At 31.6% G+C, this 22239-nt stretch overlaps 1 protein-coding gene across 1 annotated transcript; it reads left to right on the top strand.

Annotated features, from left to right (window-relative positions):
• The first annotated feature begins 795 nt into the window (after nt 1-795).
• On the top strand, nt 796-5614 carry LOC139514870 (macrophage mannose receptor 1-like). Its single transcript, XM_071304468.1, has 4 exons — nt 796-1184; nt 2031-2134; nt 3105-3201; nt 4982-5614. Exons 1-4 carry the CDS (start codon nt 890-892, stop codon nt 5197-5199), a joined length of 714 nt encoding a protein of 237 aa, XP_071160569.1. The 5' UTR covers nt 796-889; the 3' UTR covers nt 5200-5614.
• The last annotated feature ends 16625 nt before the right edge of the window (nt 5615-22239 follow it).

Below are 22239 nucleotides of genomic sequence, written 5' to 3'. Positions count from 1 at the left end.
ACTCCAAAGGTAATAATACTTCCTACCGATTACTATTGTGACTTTTATAAAACTTACATACTTAATCACAATTACAATTTTAATAATTGTTTGCAAAGGACTCAATGAATAAGATTTTAAACAATTTTGACCATTTTTTTATAAGTAAATTAAAGGACTATCATATGATCATATGATCATTATGAGGCCTTGTGCTAGTCTGAAAAGGGGAATGATTTTCAAAAGTAAAGTGCGTAGGAATGAAATTAATCCCAGTCGCATGGTTACAAAAATGTACTTTAAAATGTCCTTATCTTGGAATGCGTTGAACTATATGATTAAAGTCACATACAGTATCATGATAAATTTATATAATTAGAAAACCGAACGATCATGCATGGCTAAAAAAAATTCGTCGAGTTTAATTAACAGTTACTAGCATCAAAGTCGCATTTCCCTGGTTGAATGGAGCTTTGACTTATTAATGAATATATTTAAGATATAATAACATGGAACAATGCAGGCATACCGGTCTATGAGGGTCTGGATGGAGTTTACAGAATAGTATATTGGGCACAAAGTACAGAATATAGGACACAAATTATAAAGAGGAGAGGAAAATAGCCCCCATCCCCCCAAAAAGACTAATGGGATACTCAAAAATATAGAACAGAGAATGATGGACAAAAAAAATAAAGAATAGAAAAATGGCATTAATATTAACGAGTAAATTAGAAGTTAACGACCCCAATCCGGACTCTCATATATAAAGAGAAGAGCGATCGAATCATTCACTATATTTAATGGTACATTGTACATGTCATGTTTCAATATTTGTTTGCATATGTTGAACATGTCTTTTTAATTGTTCTTAACTTATATAACTAGCTCAAGACATTTGATTTCTAGTATGAACCTTCATTTTTGTTTTGTGATAACCAGCTTGTTCATGTTGGTGAGGATAGAGGGACATAAAATCAATGGAACAAAATTCGCTATTGAAAGCGGCAAACGGGTCGTTTATAGTGCATACACTACAGATCAGTTTGTTGAAACGAAAGGAACGTGTGCAATGATGTGCACTTTAGATGAGAAATGCTGTGCAGCATGTTATAATGACGAAACTTCCATTTGTCGTCTGGATACGTCTGAGCACTGTTGTGTTGATATCGAAGTTGTTAACGGATGGGAAGTTTTCAAAAGAGGTAATATTATAAGATCAGATATGTTTTAAATAATTCGTAGGCAAATTTTACTTTTTGATAAAAAGAGGATGAACCAAGAAAGGGATTATTACACAGCCGAACTCCCAAAAAGATGGAACGACAAGCTGGTGTTATCCCACTTACACATGCCTCAACCAAAAACCCCAAAACCATTAGGTCTTCTTTTCATTTGTGATTTTGTTCAGTAGAATCTATTTGTTATGGAATCAAAACTTTGTTGTAGAAACTTTCAGATGGTTCATTACACTACAGGGTGATAACTCTGTAAAAATCAGCTGAACGTTTTAATCTAGGAAAAGGATGATATTAATATTAAACATCTGAATGATCAAATTTAGTGTTTGTCAAACTGTTATATTTCCAATGGAATTTTCCGAAAAGGAGATGGTTCTAGTTTTTTTTTTTTTTTTTTTTTTTTTTGATTTTTGGTTGGAAACTCTTATAGTATGATATCTTGAAGTGTTTTGCCTTCCGCAATCTCTGTTACAACATTCTTTATATTAATTATCCAGACTTTACGTGTATGATCCAAATACTCATAGGGTCCGGATCATATATTATTTAAACATGTTAAACACTAACTACATATATTTAAAATAGAAATCGTCTCGCATATAGTGCACCTGAGCATATGACTTTGCATACATTCCGTAACTGATTAGTACTGTCACTAAACTTAAACTTTAAGAAATGTTAGGGTCATCATTAAACCTTCATGAAACAGCAAAAATTTAAATTTCAGTAAAGTTTGTACATGACGTTTGAAAAAAGACCTTTTTTTTTCTTTTTTCTTTCTTTAAAATTCTTTTGATCTATAAATTACAGAATCGCCATGTACTGTGTGTACGAGTTATGGTTGCATAAACTATAATAATGGATCGTCGTTTTACAAAATAATCGAGGAATATAAACAATGGGAAGACGCTAAGGTAAGCTCCCTATAAGTATGTATGGGATGAAAATATTTGATATTTTCAGTGCTTAGAAGTTAAACTAGTTTGATCGACGATGGCTTAATAAAACGTCTCCATTTCTTTTCATTGTTATACAAAATGGATTCATCATGAACGGTATTCAATCGTAACTACTCGGCCATTCTCGCTATGCAATACAATAACTTCGTGCAACCAGAAAGGCCGAGTAGTTCCGATTGGAAGGTATTCAAACTATCTTTCTGATGAAACAATGAAACCATTGTGACCAATTAAAGTTTGTTGAATTCTTTAGCTAATTGTAAATACAGTGATGCGTTTTATTCGATATTGGGATCTGTCTCATGATATGACTGTCTGTTATTACAGTATTCTTAAACATAGCTTGGTGATATTTGTTGTGTGGTCCGTTAAGAACGCAACCAAACTTAATACCATTAGTTTTTATATTTACTCAGTATATCCATAGATGTAATGGGTATTACATCTATGGTATATCATATACAACCGGTACGTGATGATAAACAGTGGAACAACTCTTCACTTGAGACCAAAATGACGTTGAAGTTAGCAACTCTAGGTCACCGTACGGTCATCAATGACGAAAAAACCCCATACCGCATAGTAAACTATAAAGGTTCCGACATGACAAAAGTAAAACAATTAGAATGTGAACACTGACGGCCAGATATAGCAAAACAAAAAAAAGTAAGATCACAAAAATACTGAACTCCGAGGAAAATTCAATCGGAAAGTCCTTAATCAAATGGCAAAATCAAATGACAAAACACATCAAACGAATGGAAAACAAACGACAACAACTGACCAGCAGGCTCCTGAACAAGAACAGGCCCTTACAGAACGCAATAGTGTTAACAGATATATTTTTCTATAATCAAACAATGTACCATTTTCTGGTTATAATACAATAATCTTCTTTATCTCTCTATATTTTTCCCGCCAACAGATAAGCTGTGCATGCTTAGGAGGTAAATTGCTTGAAGCTGAAACGCCAGAGGAAAACAATTTCATTAAAACTGAACTTCGAACAAGGGCTACAGGAGGTAAGTATGGTCAACATACCTGTTTACAATAGAAAAATAAGAAGATGTGGTATGATAACCCGAGAACCGACAGGCTCGAGGGATAATTTTGACCCTGGGGTAATAAGTGGTCTGATATGGAAAATGACATATTATGTTCTTTTTATCATATACTTCAGCATAAGACTACTGGTAAGAATTTTTATTAAAAGTTTGAAAAATGCATTTATAAATAATTCTAAAAATGTTTTTTTCTTTATTTTGACTTTGTTATGTTTTTCCCTAAGACCGTACCATTGATGTGTATTTTCCGAAATTTCACGAGTGACGTCGAAATCCCATGCGATAACGTTACAGAAAGGAATTCGATAATAACCAGAAAATAGGTGATAACGGAAATCATATCACACGTCTAAGACAATTCTTCAAATTTAATGAATAAGATATTTACATGTACACCGGAAGTAGTTAATTACAAAAGTCATATCACACGGCTAACACAATTTTCAAATGCAATGCATATGTTCAAATGAGTTTTATCAAGGGTAAAATTATACCAGTATTTTCCATAAGTATATGATAAATGTACTTATCTCTACATGCGAAAGGTGATTGCCAATCTATGGTTTTCGTAAAATACGTGGCTCAAGTTTAAAAAAAAAGTATTTAAGGTGGTACCTAACACTACAGGGAGATAACTCTGTAAAATCAGCTAAACGTTTTAATTACGTTGTGTTGTGAAGGGGATATTAAGCTTCTCAAGATCAAAATAAGTGTTTATCAAACTCCTATATAACCAGTGTAATTTTTTGGATAAAACAGTTGGTTCAAATTTTTTGATTTTTTCAGATTTTTGTCAAAGAGTCAAAGTCAATATTTTGTCAAAATTTTATGAAAATTAAACGAGCCAAATTAATTTTAGTTAAAGTGGTGGGTACAACCTTAAAGGCGTTTAAAATCATATACTGGAATTTTGTTCATATTTAATAGATTTGATACAAAATTTACCCTTTGAATGAACTTAACAAGAAAAATAGCAAGTTATTTATTGTTATGATGTATATGCTATACAGAAACGGAAGCCATATTTTGTCAGGTATTGAACATTTATCTTTTGTGCAGGCATATTTATTACTAAAGCGCCAGATCTATTACGATGTTATGTCCGTTGCTTGTCAAGTAAATTATAAAAACCTTCTTTATACTACCGACGTTTGAGAGTTACATTTGGGTAATTACAATATGTAACTGGGAGTCTTGACATTTTTAATCCTCGGGCTCGTACCAATTTCCTGGGATTTGAAGAGCAATGCAAAACAAGAAGATCGAATGGGTAAATTCCGAGATAAATAGGAAAATACATAACTGCAGAAATATTATAATATTCATGATTCGTTTAATTTCAAATCTTTTCAAATTATATAAGAATTATTCGCTCAAACGTATGAAATTAGGGACAGCTATACACACTTTAAAAATCAGTTGAAATGGGCTTTCGTCAGAATGAAGTTGTTTTTGAATAAATTATTCGTTGCTTAATTTCTTTTTATAAAATATTTCAGAAAAGGCATTAAAAGTCTTACAATTTGCATTAGGGATAAAGAGGGAAAAATACAACATTTAGTTAAAAAACTATTCTTGAATTCTTGTTTAAAGATATGAAAATTCAAGTTTTAAATTAGGTCGAAAACAATTGTTTGTCGCAAGAAAAAAAAAAAAAAAAAAAAAAAAACCATACCCACACCCAAACTTTTATCGTCGGTGCCATTTCTATAATAACCTAATCGGTTCTTGTTTTCAGTTCAAAGCTACTGGATTGGAGGCTACAATTTCAAAATGAATGGAAATTTTGAGTGGATCAGTAATCAAGATCAACCGATGACATACAGTGACTTCGGCATAAAAGACTACCCGAACATACAAAGATGTCTCTTATACTGGAAGGATTATGGATACGCTTGGGGTGATGGTACTTGTACCAGACCATCACATTATGTGTGTGAATTTTTCAAACAATAACCATGATTGTATATGGACAATGTTTCTCTTGTTCGGTTTTTTTTTTATAATTTTCTCTCAGTCTCCACACTTTTTAGGCTGTCATGTTAAAACATTGGATCATTATTTTGAATGATCTGCTTCTGTTAATTTGCTCTATGTAGTCAAGCGAAATAATACCGTCTCATATCTGCAGTTGACGAAAACATTAATTGTGGCGCTTGCTGTTAGTGGAAAATATCTTAGTATGAGAATTTGAGAAAGTTTGATCTATTTATCAAATAAAGGCAACAGTAGTATACCGCTGTTCAAAACTCATAAATCCATGGACAAATAACACAATAGGGGTAACAAACTAAAACTGAGGGAAACGCATTAAATATAAGAGAACAACAACACAACATTAAAATGTAACACACACACACACACACACACACACACACACACACACACACACACACACACACACACATACACACACAGAAACAGACTAAGCATTAGTCAAATTCTTTGAGAATAACAAATATAACATCAAAACCAAATACATGAATTTGGGATAGATAAGTACCGTGACACGTCTTATAGTAATGTGAATTCACACTCAAAAATAAGAGAAAACAAACGACACAACGGAAACACAACGTTAAAATGTAACACACATAGAAACGAACGATAATATAACAATGGCCATATTCCTGACTTGGTACAGGACATTTTTAAAGGAAAAAATGGTGGGTTGAACCTGGTTTTGTGGCATGCCAAACCTCCCTCTTTTATGGCCATGTGAAATATAACATTAAAATGACAACACAACATTACAGGACTACAATATAAATAAATAGAACACAATTGACAATAAACACACGAATAATTGCTAACAAAAGGCAGCAAGTTTAAAAAAATTTAATACGCCAGAAGTGTATTTTGTCCACACAAGACTCACCAGTGACGCCCAGATACAAAAGTTTGAAAGCCGAAACAAGTACAAAGTTGAACAGCATCGAGGACCAAAGTTTAAAAAAAATCCGTGCCAAAAACGGCCAGGGTTTTCTGTTAGGTACCAGAACATCCCATTATTTAGAACAATTTATACTTTTGCAAACAGTAAATTTTATAAAATGCCTATACAAAAGATGTAAATGATAAAACTGAAGTATTAGCAAATTACAGGAAACAACCGAAATACATTATATAACCCGACAAAATGCAACACATCCTAATCAGTTTAAACCTCAACGCCAAGTGACGTCATATTAGAAATTGTAAAAAATAATGACTAATTCAAGTCAAGATGCCAAACGTCCAAAACATGATGACTAATTCAAGTCAAGATGCCAAACGTAGTGTTAATGTTTGTTTTGTCCCCGATTTGCTTGTAGGTTTTTAATGTTTATAATTCAGCATGTATGAAAATAATTTTTCGAAAGCAATTTTGAGATAACCAACTTCAAAATAGGCATCTTTAAGTATATTTAATGTTGAGTCACACGCAAATTTCTCTGAAATTAAATTGACTTAATCAAGATCATCAGCTTGAATTTTAACACAATTTTTGTTTTTCAGCTGAAATTGATATTCCTTAAATATAAGAGAACAACAACACAACATTAAAATGTAACACACACACACACACACACACACACACACACACCCACACACCCACACACACACACACATACACACACAGAAACAGACTAAGCATTAGTCAAATTCTTTGAGAATAACAAATATAACATCAAAACCAAATACATGAATTTGGGATAGATAAGTACCGTGACACGTCTTATAGTAATGTGAATTCACACTCAAAAATAAGAGAAAACAAACGACACAACGGAAACACAACGTTAAAATGTAACACACACAGAAACGAACTATAATATAACAATGGCCATATTCCTTTCGGAGCTTGCATCTTCTCGTTGACTTGTTCTTTTATTCTTGTATATTGTATTGTTTACAACAAATAAAATGATTTCAGTTTTCCAATTTTGTATTTTTAAGCTCATTTGTAGTATATGAGGATATATACCGACAACACCATGGATTAAAATGAAAAAAGACAAACAGACAAAAAATAGTATACAAAAAAACAACATAGAAAACTAAAGACTGAGCAATAGTGATGCTGTATTTTAAAACTGTTTCTCGATATGGTTACTGTTATGAAAAACGTCACGATTTTGGACGATAGTAAGAAAGTATTAAACAACACCGACCAACTATGTAGACACAACTTCGAAGCAAAATCTCAGCAATTAAACGCAGGGAAAGTTAAAAAAAAAACCCAACTCTTATAGAAAACTTATTAAAAATGGTATTTCACATCCTAAATTTTATGGTAATATTGTACTTAAAGCGAGGAAATCACTATGTGATCCATGTAAACTCATCGAACCTTTAAACAAACTTATAAGTAAGGGTTATCGTACCAATATTGTAATTAGATCTCTGAATATAGTTTACATTGGCACTAATATCGATTTTGTCATTAGCAAACTAAAACATAACTAAATTGTATCTTCTTTTGAGGCGGGGTGTATAGAGACACAGACACGTTAATTTTTATCTCTGTAGAAGTCGCTCCTCACTATCCTACTACCTGTCGATACATTTATTTTTGGCATTGCACATGTCATGTCTTCTCTGACTGTTCATGACGTTAAAATACTAAATCCCTGGGATGTGTTTTAGTTGATTTTAGTCTCTGATGCATGATTTTTTTTATTATTAATTGTTTTTGGCTTTTAACAAGCTGTCAGTAACTGTGAGTACTCTCAAATCGTATTTTCTTGTTAATTCGACCTGTTGATAATGTTTATAATACTTTTTTTGTTATTTTATATTTATATGGATCTTGTCTATATACCAGCTTTGATTAATTGGAATATCACCTCTTCTTACTACATTTTTATAAACTTCAAGATTTACCTGTATTTTTTTAAAACCGTTTTTTTTCTAAAGTGAATATTTTCAAAGGGTTAAATATTTCGCAGTGGTGTCTTGACATGGCTTTGTTTGGACTTGTTTGTTTGCTTTTTGGCCTTGAATGTTTGTCCCTAATATTTTATTAGCTGTGCATTTGCATTCAAATATCGCAGATCAAATTTATTCGTTTATAGTGTATTAATGTACGTGTTTTGATTGAGTTAAGCCTGCCAATTGAAGTTTAACCGTGTGTTTTTCTATGTTGTAATGTTATGCTATTGTTTCAGAAAAAGGGAGAAGGTTTGGATCCATTAAAACGTTTAATCCCGCTGCAAATGTTTGCACCTGTCTTAAGTCAGGAATCTGATATACAGTAGTTGTCGTTTGTTTATGTAATTTAGACGTGTTTCTCCTTTCTCGTTTTTTTTTATTTAATATAGATTAGACCGTTGGTTTTCCCGTTTGAATGGTTTTACACTAGTAATTTTGGGGCCCTTTATAGCTTGTTGTTCGGTGTGAGCCAAGGCTCCGTGTTGAAGGCCGTACATTTACCTATAATGGTTTACCTTTTTTAAAATTGTTATTTGGATGGAGAGTTGTCTCATTGGCACTCACACCACATCTTCCTATATATATCTGTTGCTTCGGAATTTGTTTGTAGACATAGTTTAGCTACGAATGGAAATCAGTTACATGTAACGGATAAAAAAATATTAGTTTTGAGTGGACAAATAAATATTAAAAAAATACTATATTGTGATAGTGTTAGCCATCACAGTGATTTTCTTTTTTTGGAATTTTATATTTTTGTAATACGGGATTTGTATTTACTTTATCAGTATTTTTAAGAGTATGCAGCTTGCTGTTCCATTCATTCAAAAGTCGTTTGCTCTGAGGAAGATGGTCTCGACACCTCATTTAGTATTATAATTTTCGATTATCATTTTGAAAAATTGAATAATCGTTAGCACTGTGTTATAAGTATTGTTCCCCTCTGGTTTTAAAAGTACATTTCTCAATAGATAAAATAATAGTTCCTATTTTGTGATATTTTAGGTTAGAATAGGCTTAAAATATTACTACACCAGTATGTGTTCGACTTCCCAATGTAGTGAGTAATAACATTAACGGTACCAATTTTCCTGTACCAGATTAGAGTTATTATCCACAATAAAAATGTTGATCCAGGGTTCAAGAAAAGGTGGCGTAATCGGCTGAGATTGTAACTTTTGTAACTGTTTTATGTCAAACAAAACTATTTTTTTCAAATGCCCTCTACTCTCCATGGATCCACCATTGTCACCATAATTTCAATTTTGAGATAACTGAAATGGACTGATTTGTTTATTTTTAATCAGAATAAAGATGACAGTATAGGTTTTAAAACATGGTCTTGCGTTTTACTCTCGCAAACTGAGTTTACCTGTAAATATAAAATAGATGGGTGTAACATGGAACAGCCAATATTGTGTACACAGTAGGAAAACTGTCATTATTCTGGTTGACGATATATAGGTAATCATACATGAATAATGCTTTTATTTTTCGGTGAGTACAGTAAACAACGAAAAGAATCGTGGACATAACTATACCATGGCTTATGAAACTGATAAATATTATTTGATTTAAAAGCTCAATATTTAAAGAATATGTGTGTTTATCACTTGAACACAAGGTTAGTAAGACAGCTTTAATGAATTAAAGACAATAAATGTAAGACCGGATATAACATTTGTGAGTCAATAAATACGTTTTTTTTTTTTTCACGTTATATTCAGTCATGTAATCGAGATGCAACAAATGGTTTAGAAGACCTACAGAACAGTCAAATCTACTTGACGATATATAGGTGAAATTGATTACGTGACTTATCGTTTTGATATAATAAGTCATGCAGTCGGAAAGTGACCCCGGTTTTACCCCATTTCTTAAAGCAACAATGGACGTCATGTGATTACCATATATGGGCATTTTTTTTTACCAAAAAAAGTGAAGCCCGTTTTTTGGAATTTGTAGTTTTTGCATGAATTTAAACTAATTTTCTTTCAAGTGAACATTCTTGAGTATATCAGAAATATATAACTCAACTCAATTATGGATTAAACTCATTTTTTTTCTCTCAAAATGTGTCTTCAAAGTCAAGGTGTTGACGAAAAAAATTGGTCACAGAAAATTAAAATCGTAATTTTCTTTCTTAACTTCTCGGGAAGCTATGCTGAATTTAAATTATGTTATGTAACATAACTTGGACTATGATATGTCAAATGTGTGCCACTTGATACGCTAAGATAAGCAAATGTGCCACTTCGATGTGTTGATACATTTCTGACGAAGCGGGGCCGACGGTAATTCACGAGTTACGTCCCTTTGTTTGACACTATCATGAACAAACTATTGTTATAACAAGCATATATGCTGTTATTTACATGTGGATAACATTAAAATAATCTTATTAAATATATTTTGATACTGTAAACATGTGCAAAAAAACTTTTCAAAACTCAGTCCCAATGAAATAGGCCCTATGTGTCCCTATGTGCCATAATAGGGATAATAATTTAATATTAATTTAATATTCAAAGAGTTAGTTCAATACTTATGTTTTGGTAAGTATTTTTACTGCTGTAATCAATTTATTTTAACACAGAAATATATTTCTACTCAATTAATACAAGGGATAGTCAAAATATCCATGAATAATGGATCAAGACAGGATTAAAATGATAAAAAACAGGAGTTCCTTTTCAATACTGATACCTGGTCCTACCTTTTTCATTTAAACTTAAAATAGATCATAATGAAAGTATTCTGAATGTAAAATCTTAATTATTTTAAATAAAAGGAAATTAGTTTGCTATCCTTGTATGAACAAACTAAATATTTTATTTAAAACAATAAATGTTGTCTCATTGATTTCCTGCAAGTTAGTTCTAATGAATGGACTCAAATTATAAAAAAACACACTAAACCAATAAATAAATAGTGGTAATCAAGAACTTGAAAATAAATAAGAACAGAAAAGACTCAGTAATATTTTTCTTCTACTTTTTTGTTTTTTTATGGTACAAACAGAACCCAAAACATGTCGAGCAGAATTGGTTGACCTTTCTGACAATCCTTTTAGCTTTTGTCAATGGCAGTCATTGCTTTTGACGGTGACACATTCATTCAAGAATTTAAAAAAAAATAATCTAGTGTTGCATTTCTAAAGTCGGTCGGTATATTTGATACATAATTAGACATAGTTCTGTTGGTTAATAACTTTGTTATTTTCAAGATGAAGTTATCGTGTAATTTAGATTTTTTTAAAACAATTACTAATCTGCTTGCATTAATAATAGTCTTTTATTTAACAGCAATATACATGTAGCTGATAGAATTTACATATACAAATATAATAGCATCAGTGAATATCTACATACGGGTTTATAATTACAAACAGTATCATTGCACCGGCGGAGAAAGACAGCAACTAATACAATTAATGGAATATGAGCATTATATTATGAATAACGAATCTGATCAGCTAAATAAAGGTATTTAGTATACCTAGAATGTTAAACTCTTTAATGTTATAAGCAGACAATAATTGTATGAATTTATAACAAGATGTTTTCTCCCAATGAAAAGGTTTTATATAAATTCAAAATATATATCACCTACTAAAGTATAATGGTATTTATTTTCAATCAGATTTTGATCACACATGTAACATAATCTGTTTTCTCTTTCAACATTACAAAATCTACAAGTTTCTATGTTAAGGCAGTGTGGTGGCAATCTGAATCTACAACGGCGTTTTGCATTTGTGCCGATCTGCATTTCATTTGCGCCGATTTTTCTTTCATTTGCGCCGATTTTTTCTTTCATTTGCGCCGTTTTTTTTCTTCATTTGCGCCGATTTTTTTACAGGTAAATTACAGGTGAAAAGATACAAGAAGATGTGGTATGAGTGCCAATGAGACAACTCTCTATCCCAGTCATGTTATTCTTAATTTATCATTCATCAACCTCTTCCGTTAGCCAGTTGTACAAATATTATGAATTTTCAAGCATAACATGTATATAACTGTTTTCCTCTGCTCACCACGGGGAGGTGGAAGTAGGATTTCGAGCAGGATGAATCAATATAAAACTATATATTTACATACTTTAAAATCAAGAAGTAAAAACCTAATATAAAAGCACTCTGTTAATGCTAAAACGAAGAACTATGAATCTATTTACAGCATTAAAATAAATAAAAAAAAAAAAACCGGAATACATTCAAATCATAAATCTGTTCTTGTCAAGTGTTTATAGGCAACACATCTAATATATTCCTTAATTGTGATTTCGTCTCTTCCATATTTGGCATAATTGTCGATAACGAGGTCCATCTTTTCTTGGTCTGGCTTACGTACTGATGCGGGCATTTCTAGACATACGTAACGGCCTGGATGTTCTTGATAACATCTATAAAAACATATAAGTTGGGGTGCAGCTGCTCAGAAATAAGGTGGAGAGAGTTACATTGTGCATGTATATGTACTTAGTCTGTAGGCTAAGAAAGAAGACATTTGTCATCAGAAGGAGCGTCAGACATATTGTCAAACGTGATGCAGTCATCGATTTCATTTTGGGGAAGGAATGGTAACCCGGAAAAATGGGATAGCCATTTACCAATGTTGCTTAATTTGTCTTTATACTCTGTGCTCAGACCATGTAAAAGTATTAACTTACCTGTAACTTACCTGTAAATCCAATTAGGAGAAAAAATAAAATCGGCACAAATGAAAAAATGAAATCGGCGCAAATGAAAGATAGAAAAATTTCAAAATCGGCGCAAATGTCATACGCCCATCTACAAATATATGACTGATAAAAATAACTTTTACTGGTTTTTGTAGAAAAATAATAATAAAGGGTCTGGATCATATATATATGATTATTTCTGTGAGTGTATTTTACATAAATTTGTAGTATCATTTAGTATAGATTTTTCAGCTGATCTGTAACAATTCCATCTTCATGTTCTGTATTAATACGCTAGATGTGTTCTCATTTCGACTTAGCTGTGAATTCCAGGTAAAAAAGATAAAAAATATACTAAGGCCAGATGGGAATTGAACTAAGGCGAAATGTGAATTTAGATAAAAATATTAAATAAACAAATTCAACCTCTGTGTTTTTATAGCATTTTAATTTATCATTTATATTTAACATTTAATTTGGGAATTGTTTCTCTTGAATTATTATTTTTAATAAAAGTGACAATTTTTATGATCTTAAAAGAAAAAAAATCCACAATAAAACATGAGTCAGTAGAAAAAGTTGCTTCTTTTATGCTCAATTTAATATAAGTTTCAATTGTATAAATTTTATGCAATTAGAAAGTTCTTAATAATCAGTCAATTATCCTAACATTGTGCAACACAAAGAGTTAAAAAAAGAAAGAAAAAAGTGTATTCCCACAAACTTGTTTACATATATTACAGAAACTTTAATAAAATAAATAAAATAATATTTTTTTTTTAAATTGTGTTATTATAATTATATATAATAAAGATGATACATGTAAAAATACCCGAAAAAAAGAAGATGTGGTATAATTTCCAATGAGACAACTCTCCACAAGAGACCAAAATGACACAGATATCAACAACTACAGGTCAACATACAGCCATAAACAATCAGCAAAGCCCATACTGCATGGTCAGCTATAAATGGCCCCGAAATGACAGTGTAAAACAATCCAAACAAGAAAACTAACAGCCTTATTTATATACAAATAATGAACGAAAAACAAATATGTAACACATAAACAAACGACAACCACTTAATTATATGGTATACTATGTCAAGCTTGGTCCAAATTATATACGATTCTTCGATCTCCTGGAAAACATCGCCAACCAACATATTAACCTCAGTATGGTGATGCAGCATCTTACATCCTCAAACTTAGAAACTAAATGAACTTTGAACATTCAAATGTGTACATCAGTGCCTTGTTTTTAACAATATGAACTATATGGAAATAATTCTTATGTTATACGTATTAGTGTTTTTTTCTCCTACTATTATTTATAACCTGTACATTTTCTATATTAGTATGCAAATTTAGAATTGGGGTTTGTATTCAGTGCTGATTCAGAGATGAAATATTTGTAAGATAAATTTATTTATTCATTGAAATATGAAATATCCATAAACAATTTGTCATATCTGATAAGACTTTATTTACAAAATATAACACATTGAGTAAAAAAATCAGAAAAAGAAGAGCAGCTATAAAAAAGAATTTAAAAAGTGGGACACCAAACAAAAATAATATTTCATGGTAGAATTTGACATCAAAATAACAAATAATAACTAATTGCAATACAAACAAAACATAACTTAATTACAATGTTTACAGAAGCTCCTATTTAGCCTTAGTTAATTCTTATGTACCTGAAAATTTGTACTAAGGCAAACTGGGATTTATTTTATATAATTATTTTGACAGATAAGGCGAAATGAGAAAAAACCGATTAAAACTGACGAGGAAAGGTAACACCCAGCCATCGAAAGCTTTATTATTGTGAAGCCTAGGTGGGGGAGTGGTCTAGCGTGTCGGATAATCATACAATGACGGGAATATATATATATATATATATATATATATATATATATATATATATATATATATATATATATATATATAATTGACACTTTGATGGTGAAAGAACATTCATATCACTTACAAAATTACCTATTATCCTTTCATTCTACAATTTCTAGCAAACAAAAATCAATATTAATAACATTTTGGTGTAATCATATTAACCATAACGAAACGATATGTTTCTTATTTCACATGCTCAATTTTGTTTGTCTCGGGTCTTTAAATTGATCTGTCTAACATTTCTTGGTAGCGAGAATGTAAAATACAGTTATATATTTTCAATAATTTACACCAATATTTAAGCATTCTGCAACATCTCTATATGTAGAACAGGTACCTAACTCTTATATATATAGTTAACTGTAGATGTTTTACCTTTCAATATATGTTCTAACAAACTAAACAGAACTTTCTCAATATTTTCGCCTTTGTGATGTCCCAACACTTCACAACTATAATTCAATATACTATATACATATGTGTCAAAACGAGATATATAATTTCACGGTTAAAACCATATTTTCAGATATTTTACTATATAAATAAAATAATGCTTTTATACCATTGTTTGTAAACATTATCTGTGTATGTACAAAGTTACCATTGTATTTAAAAAGTATGCCAAGATATGTAAATTCATCACATAATTTCCACACTATTTAAGTACCACATTTTCAGTCACTTTAACAAGGCCTCTACTTCTTTACACAACAATTTTGGTTTTAGACAAGTAAATATCAAAAACATACTATCTAGAATATAGCTCTACAAAGTCTATCGTCTTTTTTAAACCATCAATAGTTTTATTAGATAAAACTGTATCACTTTTTTCGTCTACAAATGACTCCTCAGTGACGCTCGAATAATTAAAATGACAAATAAAGAAGCCAGTTGAGGAACCATAATTCAAAAAGTTTTATTTGGATTTTTTTCCAAATATAGCTGAGCCTAAGGTAATATATTCCTAGGGTAGAAAATCGGTAGTATTTTGAACAATCCAATTTTTTGTTCAGTTACTTTATGATTTTGACGATACTGATGATGATACTCATAATTCATGTCAACACGGTATACTACTGTTGCCTTTATTTATTAATGTCAACACAAAAGTGCTAACTACTATGCTGATGATACCCTCGTACTTAAATGGGGAATCTGTGTGATCAAACATCTTTGTTGTCCCTTGATATGTTTTGCATTTTTATTTTCAAAATTTCATTCATCTTAAAAATTTATTTTAGTTTTCATTTCAAAACACATGATTATTTTAGAAATTATTCATGGCAGCCGTAGATTTTTTTCTTCGTTCAACCATGGATTTGGCATTTATATTATTTTTTTTTATCCGAGCGAAATCTTATATCTATTTCTAAGTTCTGATGGTTGTAGCAAATATATTTTAGCCGTGAAAACAGTTGCAACTTTTACAAGAATTAATAGTTATATTGGTATGTACAGTTACTAAACGTAGCAACAATATATTATGATTTTCCCGAGTGGACGGGAAAAATCGGATAACTAATTTGCATAATCAATTTCGCCTACAATACAATTTTACCCCAAACTCTTAAACTTCACAGAAAGATTGCAAGGATACTGAAGTCGTGCACATGCTATAATGGAGTGAATTTCATATTTTTTTGTCAATTTTCACCCCAATTTTTAAAAATATGGTAACAGTCTGGTTTATACTCCAAATTAGAAATTCAAAAAGAGGTAATTACAATGCTCAAAACTCTTGAACTTCGTAATTTGTTTGTTATTTTTGACTTGTCATTGATGAGTTTTTTGTAGGCGAAACGAATATCTTGCGAATAAAATGTTTCTGATATTGGTATATATGATGAATTTATTTACAGTTTAATTTAATGTCTTATTGATATGAAAAATTGATCTTTATATGTATAGACGTGTTCGACCATTTGAAAAACACCTGACATCATATCAATTCGCCCTCAGGCCCGTAGCCAGGAATTTCCAAAGGGGGGTTATTTGGCCTCAAAAACTTGACTTTAATAGTCACAATTCGAACAGAACGTTGACTTTAACAATCATTATTCGTTTTCAAGGGGGGGGGGGGGGGTTCGTCCGAACCCCCCGAACCCCCCTGGCTACGGGTATGGCCATGTTGGTTATATTGAACTATAAATAAATTTGGTGTATTTACTGTCTTCTGATTGGTTAAAAGATTTAGTTTTATTTTCAATGTTATCAATTTTTATGAAGACACGACCACTCTAACGTTGTGTATTCATACGCAAACATCTGTGTACGTTGTTATTCGTATCAATATATATCTTTGAGCCTAATTTTTGATAGAAATTTATTTATAATGAATGGCAATAATTTATTTTGAATTTATTGAACCATAAAATTAATTTTTGACTCTTCACATTTAACATAATCCGCTTCGCCTCCTTAGTTTCTAGCGATAATTTTTCCATCTCAAGCTTTTGTACTATATATGACCATAGATAGGTATTTTGTTTACTAGTACACATTTTGTTGATATTTTGTTTATGTAAACACAAGCTAATTTTCAGTACTGTCCAATGTACACCTCTCGAGACGATTTTCCTGAACATTAGGGTTTGGACACAGGTTTCCATATCGACTTAGGTAACTTGGTTGTTGGTTTTCCCTGGCCGGCGGGTTCGTTTATGACAGAGTATTTCTTCAATTCGTATTGAAAGCTTGAACATTGTTTATATGTATACGATATTATATGCATAAATATTATGTGTATTAATGATAGATTATAATAAAATCCGGTGTCCTTCTAGTCTTGTGGGCGATCGACAATTGTAAAATTGTGCTTGATATATTTGTTTGCCAAATATAAATATAGTGTGTACACTCAATTTGCAAGAATAAAACCCGCATTTCACGTAGATTAAGTTATAAAAACCAATACGGTTATCTTTATTCTAATGAAAAATAAACAAATCAGCCACTTTCAGTAATCATACGGCATAAAATGTCATAAAACAAAAATGCTATCCAACATGAAAATATTTTGGTGACATTGGTGGATTCAGAGAGGGGGTGTAGAGGGGATTTGAAAAAAAATGTTATTGTTTGACATTGAATAGTAAAAATAAATTTACAATCTCGGCCGATTACGACACCTCTTTTCGAACCCTGGATCAACATTTTTATTGTGGATAAAAACTCTTTTTCATAACATTGGGAAGTCAAACACAGAACGGTGTAGTAATATATGAAGCCTGCATGTTCTAACCTAAAATATCACAGAAATAGGAACTATTATTTTATCTATTGAGAAATGCACTTTTAAAACCCGAGGTGAACAAAACAAATAACACAGTGCAAACGATCATACAATATTTTAAAATTATAAGGGTATACTGAAGAAAGTAATAATACCAAATGAGGTGTCGAGACCATTCTTCTAAGAGCAAACGACTTTTAAGTGAAGGGAACAGCAAGCTGCATTCTTTTAAAACAAAAGATGATAAAGTAAATGCAATCGATCATTAAGGTCCTCTTTCAGAAATGTTGGGTGGCAATTTATCCCGTAATATAAAAATATGACATTCCAAAAAAAAAAAATCACTCTGATGGCTAACAGTTTCAGAATATAGTATTTTGAAATACTTATTTGTTCACTCTTATCTACGATTTTTCTTTGTCGATAAAGTGTTGCTGGTTTTCCATTCGCAGCTAACTTAACTTTCATCGGTTTACAAACAAGTTCCGAAGCAAGATTGTTGGTTCTCCGAACTTTCCCGAAGTTATGCGTTTAATTGCCGAGATCTTGCTTGGAAGTTGTGTCAACATAGTTGCATACCTGCCAACTTTTGAAAATGGCCATGGGGGTTTTTGTGCGCGGCACCATTTTTGAGGGTAGAATTTTTCGCGCCATTTTTTCGTGTGATGATTTGGCTCCTAAAAGTGGCTGACATACTTCTTTTTATAGGATGATAGTTGAAGATGCTGTTATATTAACCCATCATTTTTAAATTGTTTGATTGTTGTATTCTTTTTGTTGAGATAAACACCAGTAAGATGACTTTTTGTTTGTCTGATATATTGTCAAGAATGGTCGGCGTTGTTAAATAATTTCTTTCTATCGTCCAAAATCGTGACGGTTTCATTACAGTTACCATATCGAGAACAGTTTTAAATTACATCATCACTGATGTGACTGTCTTGAAACAGCTGAGCAACGAACTGTCAGTCTGTTGGTCAATAACTCTGTCTTCAAACATCTACAATGTTTAACTGCACATCTATGATAGTGCAGGCAAAACATTTCAATCAATCAGGGCTTACTTATTTGGCTTTTCAACTTTTTTGTATTGAAGCATCACTGATGAGTCTTGTGTAGACGAAACGTGCGTTTGGTGCAAATAAAAACTTTTAATTCTGGTATCTGTGATTAGTTTATTACCAGTATCAGATAGGTGTAACTGTATGGTCTATTTTAAACACATAGCATTCGATATCAGTCATTGAAAACTTATTCGCATCACTTGAAATATCCTTGATGGCGTTTATCAAAAGAAGTCCCTTCAACTGTTGTTTTTACGAAATTTATTCCACAGAAAACAGCGTAGCAGAACCAAACGTAATGTTGATCTATGGCTCATCATAGTATTCTCACATACAAAAAATCAGCTTAAAAATACAAAATTGGAAAACTGAAATCATTCTATTTGTTGTAAACAATACAATATACATTTACATGAATAAAAGAACAAGTCAACGAGAAGATGTTAGCTCCGATAGGAATGTCAATCGTCTGCTGAAAAACAAATATGTTGTTAAAATTCAAGCTGATGATCTTGATTATGTCAATTTGATTTCAGAGAAATTTTTGTTTGTATCAACATTAAATATACCTAAAACACGATACCAATTTCGACGTTGGTTATCTCAAAATTACTTTCGAAAAATTATTTTAATTAGAACATCAAAAACCTACTGTGACAAAAATGCAGTTTAGGCATAAGACAACGTTTGTAATTTATCGTTGAATTATTATCTATAATTAATTACCCGTTTGAACAATGCGTTAACGAAAAATACATATAAAATCATTCTTTTATCCTTGGTTGTTATGAAACGCGTTAATTGTTGCTAGGGTGCTCTCTTCGAGGTCCGCGAGGTGGTATATATAAAGACATAGTGCAAGTCGCTCATTTGATATGTGGCCGTTGATGTTAAAACATCGAGAAGAAAATACCAGCAAATAAAGAAGTTAGAATTCAGAATTTTGTAAACCTAGTTGAATTGAAAGCGTTGTGGTTTTGAAGCAAGCGGTTTTTAAAGTCTTTACGATTGTTGTAAGCTACCGGGTTGTTCCGATACTGTAATTTCCCTCGGGAATGGTCGCAGTCCCTCGAACAGGTGGTTTGTAATAGTCTGGTGACTTTTGTGCTTCGGAGACTAAGTATTACAATTATTGCAAGCTACCGGGTTGTTCCGAAACTGTAATTTCCTTCGGGAATGGTCGTAGTCCCTCGAACAGATAGCCTGTAATAATCTGGTGACTTAGGTGTTCCGGAGACTAGGTGCTTCAAAACTAGTTGTCCCAGGAACTAGGTGCTTCAGAGACTAGTCATTTCAGGACTAGGTGTTTTAGAGACTGGGTGTCTCAGGACTAGGTGTTTCAGGAACCTAGGATTTTTGAAGCTTGTTCTTAAGTTTAATATAATTGTTTTGTCAAATCAGTTGGGACCTCGGAGGCAGTAAAAGGATCAAGGATAAATTGAGGTTATAGTTTTTAGACTACTTTTTGATATAAAGTTATTTGTGTAAATAGTGTTATTTCTTTATTAAGTTTAAAAACTGGTCTTGTAGTTTTTAAGAAAAGCATCGATCCAAGTTGTAGTTAGGTTTTCGAGTTAATTAAAAGATTGATATTGGAGTATCTCCGATTCTGTGAAAACAAATACGAACATATAGTTCATAAGCCAAACACGTTACACTACAACCAAAACGGTCGCAAAACAAACATAAACAGTACGTTTGGCCACTTGAACTGAATTAGTCATCATATTGTGATATATAGATCAAACTTTCTCAATTTCTCATACTAAGATATTGCCATCAACAACAATCCTTTAATCAACTCCAGATTTGAGATGGTATTGTTTCGATGACTATATAGACCAAATTTACATAAGAAGATCATTAAAGAATAATGATACAATATTTCATCATGGCAGCCCCAAAAGTGTGGAGACTGAGAGAACATGATATAAACACACAAGAGAGCCATTCTCCATACACAATAATGGTTATTGTTTGATAAATTCACACACATAATGAAATGGTTTGGTACAAGTACCATCACCCCAAGCGTATCCATAACCCTTCCAGTATAAGAGACATCTTTGTATGTTCGGGTAGTCTTTTAGGCCGAAGTCACTGTATGTCATCGGTTGGTCTTGATTACTGATCCACTCAAAATTTCCATTCATTTTGAAATTGTAGCCTCCAATCCAGTAGCCTTGAACTGAAAACAAGAACCGATTAAGTAATTATAGAAATGGCACTGACGATAAAAGTTTGGTGTGTGTGATTTTTTTCTTGGGACAAACATTTGTTTTCGACCTAATTTAAAAACGTTTCTTCTCATATCTTTAATACAAGAATTCAAGAATAGATTTTTTATAAAATTAATGTTGTATTTTTTTTTCTTAATCTTTAATGCAACTTGAAAGACTTTTAATGCCTTTTCTGAAATATTTTATTAAAAGAAATTAAGCAACGAATAATTTATTCAAAAACAACTACATTCTGACGAAAGCCCATTTCAACTGATTTTTAAAGTGAATGTGTATAGCTGTCTCTAATTTCATACGTTTGAGCGAATAATTCTTATATAATTTGAAAAGAATTGAAATTAAACGAAATTCAATTATGAGTATTATAATATTTCTGCAATTATGTATTTTCCTATTTCTCTCGGAATTTATCCGTTTGATTTGTTTTTTGCATTGCTCTTCAAATCCCAGGAAATTGGTACGAACCCGAGGGTTTAAAATGTCAAGACTCCCAGTTACATATTGTAATTACCCAAATGTAACTCTCAAACGGCAGCAGTATTCAGCAGGTTTGATAATTTACTTGACAAGCAACGGACGTAGCATCGTAATAGATCTTGCGCCTTAATAATACAAATGCCTCCATGTGGCTTCCATTTCTGTATATGTAGCATACATGTATACATCATAACAATAAATAATTTGCCATTTTTCGTGTAAAGTTCATTCAATAGGTAAGTTTTGTATTAAATCTATTAAATATGAACGAAAATTCCAGTAAATTGCATATCATAGGTTGACAATCAACCGTTGTACGTAAAGATAAGTAGGTTTATCATATACTTATATAAATAAATGGTCTAAACGTACCCCTTGATAAAGCTGTAATTTGTACATAACCTATCCATTAAATAAGAAGTATTTTCTTAGCCGTGTGATATGATTTTCGTTATCACCTGTTTCCAGTTA

This window comes from Mytilus edulis, chromosome 1 (genome assembly GCF_963676685.1).
Source record: "Mytilus edulis chromosome 1, xbMytEdul2.2, whole genome shotgun sequence".
NCBI lineage: Eukaryota > Metazoa > Mollusca > Bivalvia > Mytilida > Mytilidae > Mytilus > Mytilus edulis.
The sequence above is the reverse complement of the archived record's forward strand: the minus strand, read 5'-3'. Positions and strand labels throughout refer to the sequence as shown.